The sequence below is a fragment of the Capra hircus genome, chromosome 15 (genome assembly GCF_001704415.2).
Source record: "Capra hircus breed San Clemente chromosome 15, ASM170441v1, whole genome shotgun sequence".
In the NCBI taxonomy this organism is placed as follows: Eukaryota; Metazoa; Chordata; class Mammalia; order Artiodactyla; family Bovidae; genus Capra; species Capra hircus.
Window position 1 is genome coordinate 66,175,244 of NC_030822.1, and position 15,123 is coordinate 66,190,366.

Consider the following 15,123-nt stretch of genomic DNA (forward strand, 5'->3'; position numbering starts at 1 on the left):
CAGAAGAATTGATGCTTTTGAACTGTGGTGTTGGAGAAGACTCTTGAGAGTCCCTTGGACTGCGAGGAGATCCAACCAGTCCATCCTAAAGGAAATCAGTCCTTAATACTCACTGGAAGGACTGATGCTGAAGCTGAAACTCCAATACTTTGGCCACCTGATGCAAAGAACTGACTCATCTGAAAGGACCCTGATGCTGCGAAAGATTGAAGGCGGGAGGACAAGGGGACTACAGAGGATAAGATGGTTGGATGGCATCACCGACTCAATCAACATGAGTTTGAGTAAACTCCAGGAGTTGGTGATGGACAGGGAGGCCTGGCATGCTGCAGTCCATGGTGTTGCAAAGAGTCGGACACGATGGAATGACTGAACTGAACTGAACTGAATTACAATACTGTGGTGGTTTTTTTGCCATACATTGACATGAATCAGCCACGGCTGGACATGTGTCCCCCGGTCTCAAACCCCCTCCCACCACCGTCCCCATTCCATCCCTCTGGGTTGTCCCAGTGCACCATCTTTGAGTGTCCTATTTTATGCCTCAAACTTGGACTGGTCATCTATTTCACATATGTTAATATACACGTTTCAATGCTATTCTTTCAAATCATCCCACCCTCATGGCAGGTAGATTCTTTACCACTGAGCGACCTGGGAAGCCCACTCCATTCAGAGACATCAACTCAAATAAATTCAATTTGCTTTACTGCTCTTCTTTGAAATATAAGAAGTTATTTATGTGCTTTCTGGTAACCAAATACTTGAACTATTTCTGGTTACAGAAAAAAGGAACAAAATTGTATGGGGAAAAAAAGACACAGAAATGGAATTATACGACTTAGCTAATCAATATGACTAACATGTATTGCAAAAAATATGTAGTAGAAAGAAGCACTAGGGTGATAAGTATAAAATACTCTCATTTTTATATAACATCACTATAATGAAGCAAATTTAAATGTGAAATTAATAAGCACAGTATACTGCTATTCCCTATTTAAAAGACATGTGTTTCTTGTGTTGATACTATAATGTAGTACATTTGATAGAAAACTGAAGCCAGATCAAATAAATACATCTTTAATGATCATATAAGAGTTAGCATAGAAAAGTGATATATCATTCTTCTAAAAGATGACACTTCTGTCACCCACCATTGAGCAACAGTAGCTGCTTATGTTGTGCCCTATATACTTCAATACTTACATTCATAATCTAGTACTCTACTGAGGAAGTGTAAGAGAAAAAGAAAAGATACTGAAGAAAAGCATAATAATCTCTTTCTCAATTTATTTTGTTTACCACAGGATTGATATGGAGTTGCAGATTATCTGGTTTGTCTGTATTTTAATAGTATGACATTTCAAAGCAAATAATCAGATTGGTTTTCAAAATTTCTACAGGAAAAGTAGATTTCACCACCTCATCAACCTTAATAGGTTTTATAATTCTTTTTTTAAAATAATTCTTTTTACTGGGATTTGTAGTCCATATTAATCAACTTTACAATCCTACACTGTCTAAACTTTTCAAGTTTCTATATCACCTCAACAAAACATTATCTTTTTAAAATGTAGATGTTACTATTCCATATATAGTTCTACATTTACAAATTTATATTAGTCTATAAATTATACTGCACTCAGGTCAGTATTAAACAAAGGTTATTTAGCTAAACCTGCCTGAACATTATGGGCTTTCCTAGTGGCTCCATGGTAAAGAAACCACCTGGCTAAGCAAGAGACCCGGATTTGATCCCTGGGTCAGGAAGACACCTGGAGAAGGAAATGACAACACACTCCTGGGAAATCCCATTGACAGAGAAGCCTGGCAGGCTATAGTCCATGGGGTCACAAAACAGTCAGACATGGCTTAGCGACTGAGCACACACGGATGCATGCTCGAACATTAAAATGAAACCTAATTGTTTAAGAACTCTAATCATTTATTGAAATCTTCAAAAATGCATGGCAAGGTTAGATTTTGGTTTCTTTTTACAAACAGCATGATGAAATATTAAATACTAAGACTTACAGCAATAACTTATCTCAGCAATTGTAATTTGTACTGTTTGCATATAACCATCTCTGGCTCTGATGAACTTCAATGTTAAGTTTTCTAGAGTTATGACTATAATTTTGACTTGAAAGTACTTCAAGGTAAAACTCTGATTTTTCATTTGAGAAATTAACATAGAAATTATAAATTACTATTTGATAGTATAGTCACACTTACAAATAAGCATGCTTTTAAAGGTCAAAATTATAAATTTCTTTCTTCAAAAATTTAAACAGCAGAATTTTTTGTGCTTTACATCATTTCTTAATGATATAAAATTTGATAAGTATGAGTGAAGTCGCTCAGTCGTGCCCAACTCTCTGCGACCCCATGGACAGTAGCCTGCACCAAGCTCCTCCGTCCATGGGATTTTCAAGGCAAGAGTACTGGAGTGGGTTGCCATTTCCTTCTCTTCCCAACCCAGGGATCGAACTCAGGTCTCTCACATTGTAGACAGATGCTTTATCATCTGAGCCACCAGGGGAGTAAGTATATAGAAGAAATATATCAGAATAAATATAGCTATTCATAAAACCATAATACAGTAAAAAATAAATATGTATGTAAAGACTATTATAAATACCTTAAAATAGATGGGAGCCATATCACCCACTTCCTTTGGGAGAGGAATACATTCATAAACCATATGGTACTGTTTCTTCATGTTCATATTTGTTTCTAAAAAGATACAGTCCAATCCTTTATCTTCAAACATTTTCACCAACGATTTTCTAAACATCTGAAGAAAGCAAAATGCTAGGTAAATAAAGCAATGATAGGAGATTCAAAATATGAAAACAATAAAAAGTGTAGCAAATTCTTTTAAAATAAAAAAGAAATATTAAACAATGTTGGAATTCCATAATATTATCTTATAGTTACCTTACTTTCTAAATCTACCACATTTCAGATAGTTAAGCAACATTTTTTTTTACCTGAAACTCACTCTGCTCAGTATTATGTATATATCACAAACAGTTTCAGTAAACTAAGAAAAGGAAGTGATGAAATCAAAACTATGTGGTAAATTACATACAACTAACAGTAAAATCACTTTTCCAGTGGTCATGTATGGATGTGAGAGTTGGGCTGTGAAGAAAGCTGAGTGCTGAAGAATTGATGTTTTTGACCTGTGGTGTTGGAGAAGACTCTTGAGAGTTCCTTGGACTGCAAAGAGATCCAACCAGTCCATTCTAAAGGAGATCGGTCCTGTGTGTTCTTTGGAAGTAATGATGCTAAAGCAGAAAATCCAATACTTTGGCCACCTCATGCGAAGAGCGGACTCATTGGAAAAGACTCTGATGCTGGGAGGGATTGGGGGCAGCAGGAAAAGGGGACGACAGAGGACGAGATGGCTGGATGGCATCATTGACTCGACAAACATGAGTTTGAGTGAACTCCGGGAGCTGGTGATGGACAGGGAGGCCTGGTGTGCTGCGATTCATGGGGTCGCAAAGAGTCGGACACGACTGAGCGACTGAACTGAACAGTAAAATCATACAAAAACAACCAAAAACCAAAAGTAAGTACTCTGAGCAGGTAGGCATCCTTAAAAATTCAGTGAGACAAGCAGAATTCACTTCCAGTTGTTTTCCTGACCTCAAAGTGACTTCATTCGCTGGTTCCCCTTATATGCGTCCTGCAAGGAGATCCAACCAGTCCATTCTGAAGGAGATCAGCCCTGGGATTTCTTTGGAGGGAATGATGCTGAAGCTAAAACTCCAATACTTTGGCCATGCGAAGAGTTGACTCACTGGAAAAAACTCTGATGCTGGAAGGGGTTGGGGGCAGGAGGAGAAGGGGACGACAGAGGATGAGACGGCTGGATGGCATCACCGACTCAATGGACATGAGTCTAAGTGAACGCTGGGAGTTGGTGATGGACAGGGAGGCCTGGCGTGCTGCAATTCATGGGGTCACATAGAGTCGGACACGACTGAGCGACTGAACTGAACTGAACCCTTCACTTGCAAATTTTCATTCAGCATAATTTCCTCAAGATTCAACCAGGTTATGTTAAGACCCTGCCTTATTACTGCCATGTGGAGACAGCAGTTCAGGTTTGCCATTCAAGCCTCTCTTGACATCCAAAACAGAGAAAGGATACAAATTACTGCTGGGTAGGGAGTGGGAGTTCTAGATTCCCATGAGGTCTCCTCTGACTATTTTATACTGATCCTTCATCACTATTCTATTTTCCACTTCACTCCTTTTATATATAAACAAGAGCAAGTAGGGGAAAAAAAATCAAATAATGGTAATTTAACATGAACTAAAATGTTACCTAAGAAGCAACAGATAGAGGAGTCACTATGCCTTCCTAACCACAGCTAAGTATAAGTTCAGCACAGTCTCTTTACTTCAGATAATTTGCTGCTGATGTCTTAGCTAATACCTATGATCTCATGGTAGGTGACTGTTAGCTAAATCATTATAGATGATTATAGACAATTGGTTCACCTTGAAAAATACAGGTATAAATATCTATATGATAAAATCGATCATTTAAGTTTTATACTTCCCATGCCTCCAATCTGTTATCTGTATATAAAAATGCTTCCCCCTAAAGGCTGTGTTCACTAAATTGTATCATTTTTTTCTTCTTGAGCAAACAAGAAGTCTAAACTTCCCCGTATCTCTGGGACTTAAGTGGGGCTATGTTTAGTTCTGGGTAATGTATATGGAAATGATGTGTTAAAAGAGCTATCAAAAGTTATCAAAAAGGTGTCTTCTCATGCCTATTTTCTTCAAACCAAGGGTCTGAAAGAGAAGAATTGCACCACAGGAGAAGCTAATCATGGAAGAAATCTGAATGCCTGAATCACTTCTTGAAGGCAGTCTTCCATAATGGATGATAATCTAAGAAATTAGCTGTCTCAACGTATTGTGAATTAGGTGCTGTTTGCAACAACAGTGAAGAAGACACCAGTGATATAACTCAAACTGTTTCAGACAAATCATAAAATGACAACAGATAACTCTATTATCCCATTCAATTATATCCCAGATAGTTATCTTCACATGTCTAATAATACATATACAAAACAAAAAACAGCCAAATGGAAAGTATGTTTGGCTTTATAATATAATTTTAAATATTGTCTTTATTTTGTTAACTTAGCATATTTGTGAATTTTTATTTATTATGCATATTTTCAATTAAGTGTTATTTATTGAATAATCACTTAGTTCTGTGGTGAGAATTTTATAACATTAGAAAGAGGAAAACAATTACTAGAACGGAACTATATACCTGAAAACCATTTTTTTAAAATGAAAAAGTGGATTAAATACAACAGCAACAACAATAAAAATTTAGATACTCTAAAGATTATCTAATAAATTCTTTACTTCAGATTTTTTCATAAGTCTTTTCTGGTTTAACTGTTGGATGACTGTTTCAGTGTCTATCTGGACAATAGCAAATAAGATAGACTTAAGATATCATGGGTTACAAATGAAACCTTAAAATCACTAAAATAGTGATGCAAAAATAGTTCAATATTATAAAATGTATAAACATCATACCATTAGCCTCAAGGAGGACACACACATACTTTTATGTACTTCTCATATATATACACACATACATATATATATAAAGACTTAAAAATATTAGTTTAATGGTATAATTTCAGGTTCAGTTCAGTTCAGTTGCACAGTCGAGTCTGACTCTTTGTGACCCCGTGGACTGCAGCATGCCAGGATTCCCTGTCCATCACCAGCTCCTGCAACTTGCTCAAACTCATGTCGATCGAGCCAGTGATGCCATCCAATCATCTCATTCTCCGTCATCCCCTCCTCCTCCTGCCTTCAATCTTTCCCAGCATCAGGGTCTTTTCCAATGAGTCAGTTCTTTGCATCAGGTGGCCAAAGTATTGGAGTTTCAGCTTTAGCATTAGTCCTTCCAATGAATATTCAGGACAGTTTTCCTTTAGAATGGACTGGTTGGATCTCCTTGCAGTCCAAGGGACTGTCAAGAGTCTTCTCCAACACCACAGTTCAAAAGCATCAATTCTTCTGTGCTCAGCTTTCTTTATGGTCCAACTCACATCCATACATAACTACCGGAAAAACCATACCTCTGACTATATGGACTTTAACTATTACTTTGTCGGCAAAGTAACATCTCTGCTTTTTAATATGCTGTCTAGGTTTGTCATAGCTTTTCTTCCAAGGAGTGTCTTTTAATTTCATGGCTGCAGTCACCATCTGCAGCGATTTTGGAGCCCAAGAAAATAAAGTCTGTCACTGTTCCCATTGTTTCCCCATCTATTTGCCATGAAATGACGGGACCAGATGCCATGATCTTAGTTTTTCGAATGTTGAGTTTTAAGGCAGCTTTTTCACTCTCCTCGTTCACTTTGATCAGGAGGCTCTTTAGTTCTCCTTCCCTTTATGCCATAAAGGTGTCATCTGAATATCTGAAGTTATTGATACTTCTCCCAGCAGTCTTGATTTCATCTCATGCTTCATCCAGACTGGCATTTCTCCTGATGTACTATGCATATAAATTAAACAAGCAGGATGACAACAGATGGCCTTGACATACTCCTTTCCCAAAATTGAGCCAGTCCATTTTTCCATGTCAGGTTCCAACTGTTGCTTCTTGACCTGCATACAGGTTTCACAGGAGGCAGTAAGGTCGCCTGGTATTCCTATCTCCTTAAGAATTTTCCAAAGTTTGTTGTAATCCACACAGTCAAAAGCTTCAGCATAGTCTATGAAGTAAAAGCAGATATTTTCTGAAATTCTCTTGCTTTTCCTATAATCCAATGGATGTCGGCAATTTGATCTCTGGTTCCTCTGCCTTTTCTAAATCTAGCTTCAACATCTGGGAGTTCTCAATTCATGTACTGTGAAGACTGGCTTGGAGAATTTTGAGCATTACTTTGTTAGTATGTGAAATGAATGCAATTGTGCAGTAGTTTGAACATCCTTTTGCATTGCCCTTCTTTGGGTCTTGAATGAAAACACCTTTTACAGTCCTGTGGCCATGCTGACTTTTCCATATTTGCTGGCATACTGAATTTAGCACTTTAACACATTGTCTTTTAGGATCTGAAATAGCTCAGCTGGAATTCCATCACCTTCACGAGCTTCTTTCGCAGTGATGCTTCCTAAGGCTCACTTGACTTCACACTCCAAGACACCTGGCTCTAGTTGAGTGATCATACCATTGTGGTTATCTGGATCATGAAAATCTTTTTTGTATAGTTCTTCTGTGCATTCTTGCAACTTCTTAATATCTTCTGCTTCTGTTAGTTCCAAACCATTTCTGTCCTTTATTGTGCCCATTTGTGCATGAAATGTTCCCTTGGTTATCTTAAAGTTTCTTGAAGAGATCTCCAGTCTTTCCCATCCTGTTGTTTTCCTGTTTCTTTGCATTGTTCACTTAGGAAGGTGAACAATATCCCCCCTTGCTAGTCTTTGGAACTCTGCATTCAGATGGGTCTATCTTTCCTTTTTGCCTTTGCTTTTTGCTTCTCTTCTTTTCTCAGCTCTTTTTAAGGCCTCCTCAGACAATCATTTTCCTTTTTGCATTTCTTTTTCTTGGGAATGGTCTTGATCACCATCTCTTGTCCAATGTTACCTCTGTCCATAATTTTTAAGACACTCTGCCTATCAGATCTAATTCCTTGAATCTATTTATCACTTCCACTGAATAAGGGTAAGGGATTTGATTTAGGTCATATCTGAATGGCCTAACAGTTTTCCCTGCTTTCTTCAATTTAAGTCTGAATTTTGCAGTAAGTTCATGGTCTGAGTCATGGTCAGCTCCTGATCTTGTTTTTGATGACTATGTAGGGGTTCTCCATCTTTGACTGTAAAGAATATAACCGGTCTGATTTTGCTATTGACCATCTGGTGATCTCCATGTGTAGAAAGGTCTCTTGTGTTGATGGAAGAGGGTGTATGCTATGACTAGTGTGTTCTCCTGGCAAAACTGTGTTAGCCTTTGCTCTGCTTCCTTTTCTACTCTAAGGCCAAACTTGTCTGTTACTCCAGGTATCTCTTGACCTCTTATTTTTGCATTCCAGTCCCCTATGATGAAAAGGACATCTCTTTGTGGTGTTAATTCCAGGAGGTCTTATAGGTCTTTATAGAACCGTTCAACTTCAGGTTTTTTACAATTACTGGTCGGGCCATAGACTTGGGTTACTGTGATATTAAATGGTATGCCTTGGTAATGAACAGAGATCATTTTGTCATTTTTGAGACTGCACCCAAGTACTGCATTTCAGACTCTCTTGTTCATTGTGAGGGCTACTCCATTTCTTCTAAGGGATTCTTACCCACAGGAGTAGATATAATGGTCATCTGAATTAAATTCACCCATTACAGTCAATTTTAGTTCACTGATTGCTAAAATGTCAGTGTTCACTCTTGCCATCTCCTGTGTGACCACTTCCAATTTACCTTGATTCATGAACTTAACATTCCAGTTTCCTATGCAATACTGTTCTTTACAGCATCAGAGTTTACTTTCACCATAAGACATATCCACAACTGGGGGCTGTTTCCATTTTGGCTCAGCCTCTTCATTCCTTTTGGAGCTATTTCTCCACTCTTCTCCAGTAGCATATTGGGCTACTGGACCTGGAAAGTTCATCTTTTAGTGTCATATCTTTCTGCCTTTTCATACTGTTCATGGGGATCTCAAGGCAAGAATGCTGAAGTGGTTTGCCATTCTCTTCTCCAGTGGAACACATTTTGTCAGAACTCTCTACCATGACCCGTTTTCTAAAGAGACCCATGACTAGTCTCTTAGAAAGTCTTAAAATTTTCATGGTTTCTAATTAGGGGTTTTATAACCTCTATTCACTCGTCAACCATTGGAAAAACAAGTGCTTTTTTTTTCTCTTCCTGTTTTGGTGAGTATAAGATCTTAAAATTACTTAGCAGCAATTTCACCCATGTTGTGCCTTTCAATTTCTTGAAGATTCACCAACCCCCCTCCACCACCACACACACAAAATCCTTGAATCCAAATGTCACTCAGGCTATAAGGGAAAAGTGCAGAAATTTAGCCTGGTAACAAAATCATGACAACATCATAGTAGCAGAAAATGTTAATGCCATTATAGGCAAATATGACAATCATTAAGTATAAATCACTATCTTCCAAAAATTACTTTCTATTATCTGAAAACATCCTTCTTTTTGGCTGTAATTTATTAGCTTACTTTGGCAAAAATGATTATTTCATGTTCCACAAAAGCAAATATTAGAAATCTTACACTGATTTTTATTTTAAATAAATATAATTAGTTGGTCAAAGTTCATTTAGTAGCCAAAAGCTATCAGTTGTATACCTGAAACTAGTACATTATATGACAATCATACCTCATTAAAAATATTTGTTTAAAACTTTCAATAAAGTAAAAAGGTAGTGAGTGGTGAAAACATCATGACCCACAGGTATACACAACTATGGAAATGTGTATGTGTTTAAATTTAGAATGTAAAATCATTGAATGAAGGTATAAAACTTGTTAGAATTTTTCACAATAGTGTGTAAAAATTGCTCTGGATCATAACAAAGATTATGAGCATTATCATGCTGACCTGAATTTCCTCCCAGATGTCTTCATCCAATAAGGTAGCTGCCCTATGATGCTGCAAAGGGACTATCAAGCAGTGCCCTTCAGTAAGAGATCGTACATTGGGTAAACACAAATAAACCTATGGGGAAAAAAGATGCAAAGGTGAAATGCTATTGCTATTCTTTTCAGTTCTGAAAGATGAGCCCCTCATAGGTCAATATGGCTGACATTTAATAAAATATACCTGGTCATAATATACTATACTTTAATATTTTGAAGATATTCACTATTTAAAATTTTTAAAGCCATGAAGATACCTTTTAATAAACCAGAAATTTATTGCAGAAGTCTCAATTTTGACTAAGATACCTGAAAGATGAAACTTACCAAAGGGGAGAATGACTGACATCCTATCCTTCATCTGAGAAAGCTACATGTCTTCAGAGCTCATGAAACAACACAAATTTTGCAAGGAAAAAAAAAAAACATACAAGACCTGGTAATGAAATGGAAGTTAAACTGATGCCTATTCCTCATTAGCTAAGAAAAGAGACATAACTTCTACATGGCTTTACAGCACTGGTTAGGTTCTATGCATTACCTAGAAGCTGGCACTATTTCTCCATTTTACACAAACTGTATTTTTTTTAAAAAAGGTCAAAAAGGTCAATTACTATACATATAGAAAGCAAAAGGTATTCATAAGGACCATAAATATCCTTCAAAGTGGCTTGATCTTATTTTCTGTAACTTTTTGGTTAGGTTTTAGCTAAAAAAATTTATATAAGAGAATTAACTGAATAATATTTATCTATTAACTGATTAATTGCTTTACAAAATAATGTAAATTTTAAATTCTTTGGTATTTGAGTGAAAAACTAGGAGTGTATATGAATATGGGTGTATATATATTTAAATTTACAGTTAAATCACAACAATATTCACAATTAAAAGCAATATCAGGAATAAGCATTGGAGAGGTGACCAAGATGGTGGAGCAGGAAGACCCTGAATTCACCTCCTACGGCTGTTAACGAAACTACAACTAATTACAGAGCAACTATCTATAAGAACAACCTGAATACTACCAGAAACGATATTCTGCAACTAAATACATAAAGAAGAAAACACAACAAGACAAGTAAAACCTGAAGGTACACTATCGTTAGGACATATATCCCCAGGTCACAACCCACAAACAAGTGCATTTCTCTAATAATGAGTGATGTTGAGCACCTTTTCATGTGTTAGCTATCTATATGTCTTCTTTGGAGAAATGTCTGTTTAGGTCTTTTTCGCACTTTTTGATTGGGTTGTTTGTTTTTCTGATATTGAGTTGATGAGCTGCTTGTGTATTTGGAAATTAATCCTTTGTCAATTGTTTCATTTGCTATTATTTTCCCCCATTCTGAGGGTTGTCTTTTCACCATGTTTGTAGTTTCCTTTGCTTTGTGTGAAAGCTTTTAAGTTTAATGAGGTCCCACTTGTTTATTTTTATTTCCATTACTCTACTAGGTGGGTCACAGGGGATCTTGCTTTATGTCATTGAATATTCTGCCTGTGTTTTCCTCTAAGGGCTTTATAGTTTCTGATCTTACATGTAGGTCTTTAATTAATTTTGATTTTATCTTTGTCTATGGTGTTGGTAAGAATTCTAATTTCATTCTTTTATATGTAGCTGTGTGGCTGTTCAGTTTTCCCAGCACCACTTATCCAAGAGGCTATCTCTGCCCCACTGTATATTCTTGCTGCTTGTCAAAAAGTAGTAGGTACCCATAGGTGTGTGGTTTTATCTCTAAGCTCTCTATCTTATTTCACTGGTCTATATTTCTGTATTTGTGCCATACCATACTGTCTTGATGATTAGCCTTGTAGTGTAGTCTGAAGTCAGGAAAGTTGATTCCTCCAGTTCCTATTCTTCTCTCTCAAGGCTGGTTTTGCTATTTTAGTGTTTCCATATCAATTGTGAATTTTTTTGTTCTAGTTCTGTGAAAAATGTCACTGGTAATTTGATAGGGATCACACTGAATCTGTAGATTGCACTTGGTAGTATGATCATTTTCACAATATTGATTCTTACAATCCAGCAACATGGAATAATCTATCTGTTTATGCTATCTTTTATTAAAAAATCAAAGCACTTTTTTAAGTAAAGGATAGTGTTAGGACAAGAAGGGGATAGATCATTTTTATTTTTAAGAAAAGAAAAGGTAGGGACAATTTATGATCAGAAACTAAAATAACTGACTCTAATGAGTACTAATAAAGCTTCCTTAAGAAATTTGTATTTAAGACATTAACTTTAAATATTAGAAATTCAAGCAGAGTATGACTGAACTGCTTTAGAATACTGTTAACTATTACTACCTAACATAAAGTAATTCCTTTGAAATTACTTATTGCTTACTTATCTTATTGCTTACTCAGATTAATAAAATAATCTATTGTCTACAACAGATAGGATAAGCAGTCAGATATTGTAGGAAACAGATGAAATTACATCAAATCAATATTTCAAACATCTCTATATTAAAATATTCACAGATAAAAGTCTGAAACTAATTAAGAGACAGTATTTTGTTAGAGCTAAGATAGCACAATAAAGCACAGATCAAGAAAGGATCTATTCAAATAGTGTTAATAACATGATTCAAATAGCGTTAAAATGAAATCAAAATTATATGACTGGCCCAAGAGGAAGAAACAAATCAGCTGATGCTCAGTAAGTTAGAGACAAAAAGAAGATTTAAAACCTTAATTGGAAAATTAATTTTATAATTAAAATTTAATACCTTCTAATTGAAAAATGTGTATTACCTCACAGTAGAAGAGGAAAAGGAATTTGTGTAAAAATATATGAGTTGAAAACAGAAAACGTCTCTTTGCTGGCCAACAGTTTGTTTCACTAACTGAGAAATGCCTACTATGAGACACAGTCTATGAAGTAGGAGGCAAACAGAAGTTTTGTATACTTCACACTTCTGTGCCTGTGTGGACCTAGCATGTCTTCAGTGCATTTAGGAAAATGAAGTCACTGAAAAATACCCAAACTTTTTATATAGAATTATTGAAAACTTTGTTACTTTGATTTATTCTTTTCCACTGTTTCCCATCTATTTGCCATGAAGTGATGGGACCAGATGCCATAATCTTAGTTTTCTGAATGTTGAGCTTTAAGCCAACTTTTTCACTCTCCTTTTACTTTAATCAAGAGGCTCTTTAGTTCTTCTTCACTTTCTGCCATAAGGGTGGTGTCAACTGCATATCTGACAATCTCCCAGCAATCTTGATTCCAGTCTCTGCTTCATCCAGCCCAGCGTTTCTCATGATATACTCTGCTAAGTTAAAATAAGTAGGGTGACAATATACAGCCTGGACGTACTCCTTTCCCTATCTGGAACCAGTCTGTTCCATGTCTAGTTCTACCTGTTGCTTCCTGACCTGCATACCGATTTCTCAAGAGGCAGGTCAGGTGGTCTGGTATTCCCATCTCTTTAAGAATTGCCCACAGTGTGTGGTGATCCATACAGTCAAAGGCTTTGGCTCAACATTCAGAAAACTAAGATCACGGCATCTGATCCCATCACTTCATGGCAAATAGATGGGGAAACAGTGGAAATGGTGACAGACTTTATTTTTTGGGGCTCCAAAATCACTGCAAATGGTGACTGCAGCCATGAAATTAAAAGATGCTTACTCCTTAGAAGAAAAGTTATGACCAACCTAGACAGCATATTAAAAAGTAGAGAGATACTACTTTGCCAACAAAGGTCCATCTGGTCAAGGCTATGGTTTTTCCAGTACTCATGTATGGATGTGACAGTTGGACTATAAAGAAAGCTGAGTGCCGAAGAATTGATGCTTTTGAACTGTGGTGCTGGAGAATACTCCTGAGAGTCCTTTGGACTGCAAGGAGATCCAACCAGTCCATCCTAAAGGAAATCAGTCCTGAATATTCATTGGAAAGACTGATGTTGAAGCTGAAACTCAAAAACTTTGGCCACCTGATGCAAAGAACTGACTCATTTGAAAAGACCCTGATGCTGGGAAAGACTGAAGGAGAGAGAAGGAGACAGTAGAGGATGAGATGGTTGGATGGCATCACTGACTCAATGGACATGAGTCTGAGTAAACTCTAGGAGTTGGTGATAGACAGGGAGGTCTGACCTGTTGCAGTCCATGGGGTTGCAAAGAGTTGGACACGATTGAGCTACTGAACTAAAGTGAATTTATCCTTACATTTCGTAAAGGTAGGGGCCAGACTGAGGGGAATGAAATATTTATATAAAATGTCCTAATTATGAAAATATAAATGTTTATTTAATGGTCTAGAAAAGAACATGGGAAAATTAACACAAGTAACTGGTAAGATTGGTTAAGGGTTTTTGATTGATTAAATTTTGAATGGACTTTTTTACTTTTACTTTTTGATAAAGTCTTAGGAGAAGGGAATGGCAACCCACTCCAGTATTCTTGCCTAGAGAATTCCATGGACAGGGAAGCCTGGCAGACTACAGTCCATGGGGTCACAAAGATTCAAACACGACTAAGTAACTAACACACACACACACTTTTGATAAAGTCTAGAGGAAAACAAAGAAATGGAAAAGAAGGGTAATGAAAAATTAAAAGTTAAAGAAACCAAAATTCAAACTGATAAACTGATGGTCTTAATGACCTAAAGGTATTAAAGACTAGAATTGGAATGAAAAAGTCAATACCAGTTCTTTGGCTACAAAGGTACTGTGTATGTGTGTGTAACAAATAATATGTATATGTATATTCTCCACAATACTGGTTTCTGAAACTAGCATTCATTCATTCAACTTCCTTTCCTACCACTTTTTCTCACTCACTCCACTCTAGCTACTCTGGGTTTGTTTTTTGGTTTTTTTTTCTGTTCCATAAATGCCTTCCTCATGTCTTCACTCACTGACTGACACCTTTTTCTGAAACATTACTCATTCAGATCTTCATGTTGCTTGCTTCTTCTCATCTTTCATAGCTTTACTTTCATACCTTTAAAATATCTCCTCAGAGAAGCCTTTTAGATCAGCTTCTCAAAAAATAACCTCCCATCGTTTCCCACATATCTTCTCTATATCTGTTTCATAACAACAGTTCCTTAAATCAGGGCAATCATTACTCTGCTCTGTTTCACTAGAAAACTAGCTACACAAGTATATCCGATTCTCTACTTTTCCCCAGTGACTAATTAGGTTCTGGCATATATCTGGTACATGATAACTATTTACTTAACATAAGGATTAAATTGCCAAATGCTGAAATAAATGACTATATTACTGGCTACTAAATAAGTGATATTTAGTATTTATTGAGAAGGGGACGACAGAGGACGAGACGGTTGGATGACATCACCGACTAAATGGACATGAGCCTGAGCAAGCTCCAGGAGACAGTGAAGGACAGGGAAGCCTGGTGTGCTGCAGTCAATGGGGTCGCAAACAGTCAGACACAACTGGTGACTGAACAACAAAGAATATCGAAAGAAGTG

At 36.6% G+C, this 15,123-nt stretch overlaps 1 protein-coding gene across 1 annotated transcript in view; it reads right to left on the reverse strand.

Moving 5' to 3' along the window:
• Positions 1–15,123, reverse strand: part of CWF19L2 (CWF19-like 2, cell cycle control (S. pombe)) — a 149,217-nt gene that overhangs the window by 27,432 nt on the left and 106,662 nt on the right. Inside the window, exons 14-15 of the mRNA XM_018059850.1 lie at positions 9,631–9,747; positions 2,645–2,800 (exon numbers count right to left, since the gene is read on the reverse strand). Of these exons, the coding sequence (XP_017915339.1) occupies positions 2,645–2,800; positions 9,631–9,747 (273 nt within the window). The remainder of the gene's footprint in view (positions 1–2,644; positions 2,801–9,630; positions 9,748–15,123) is intronic.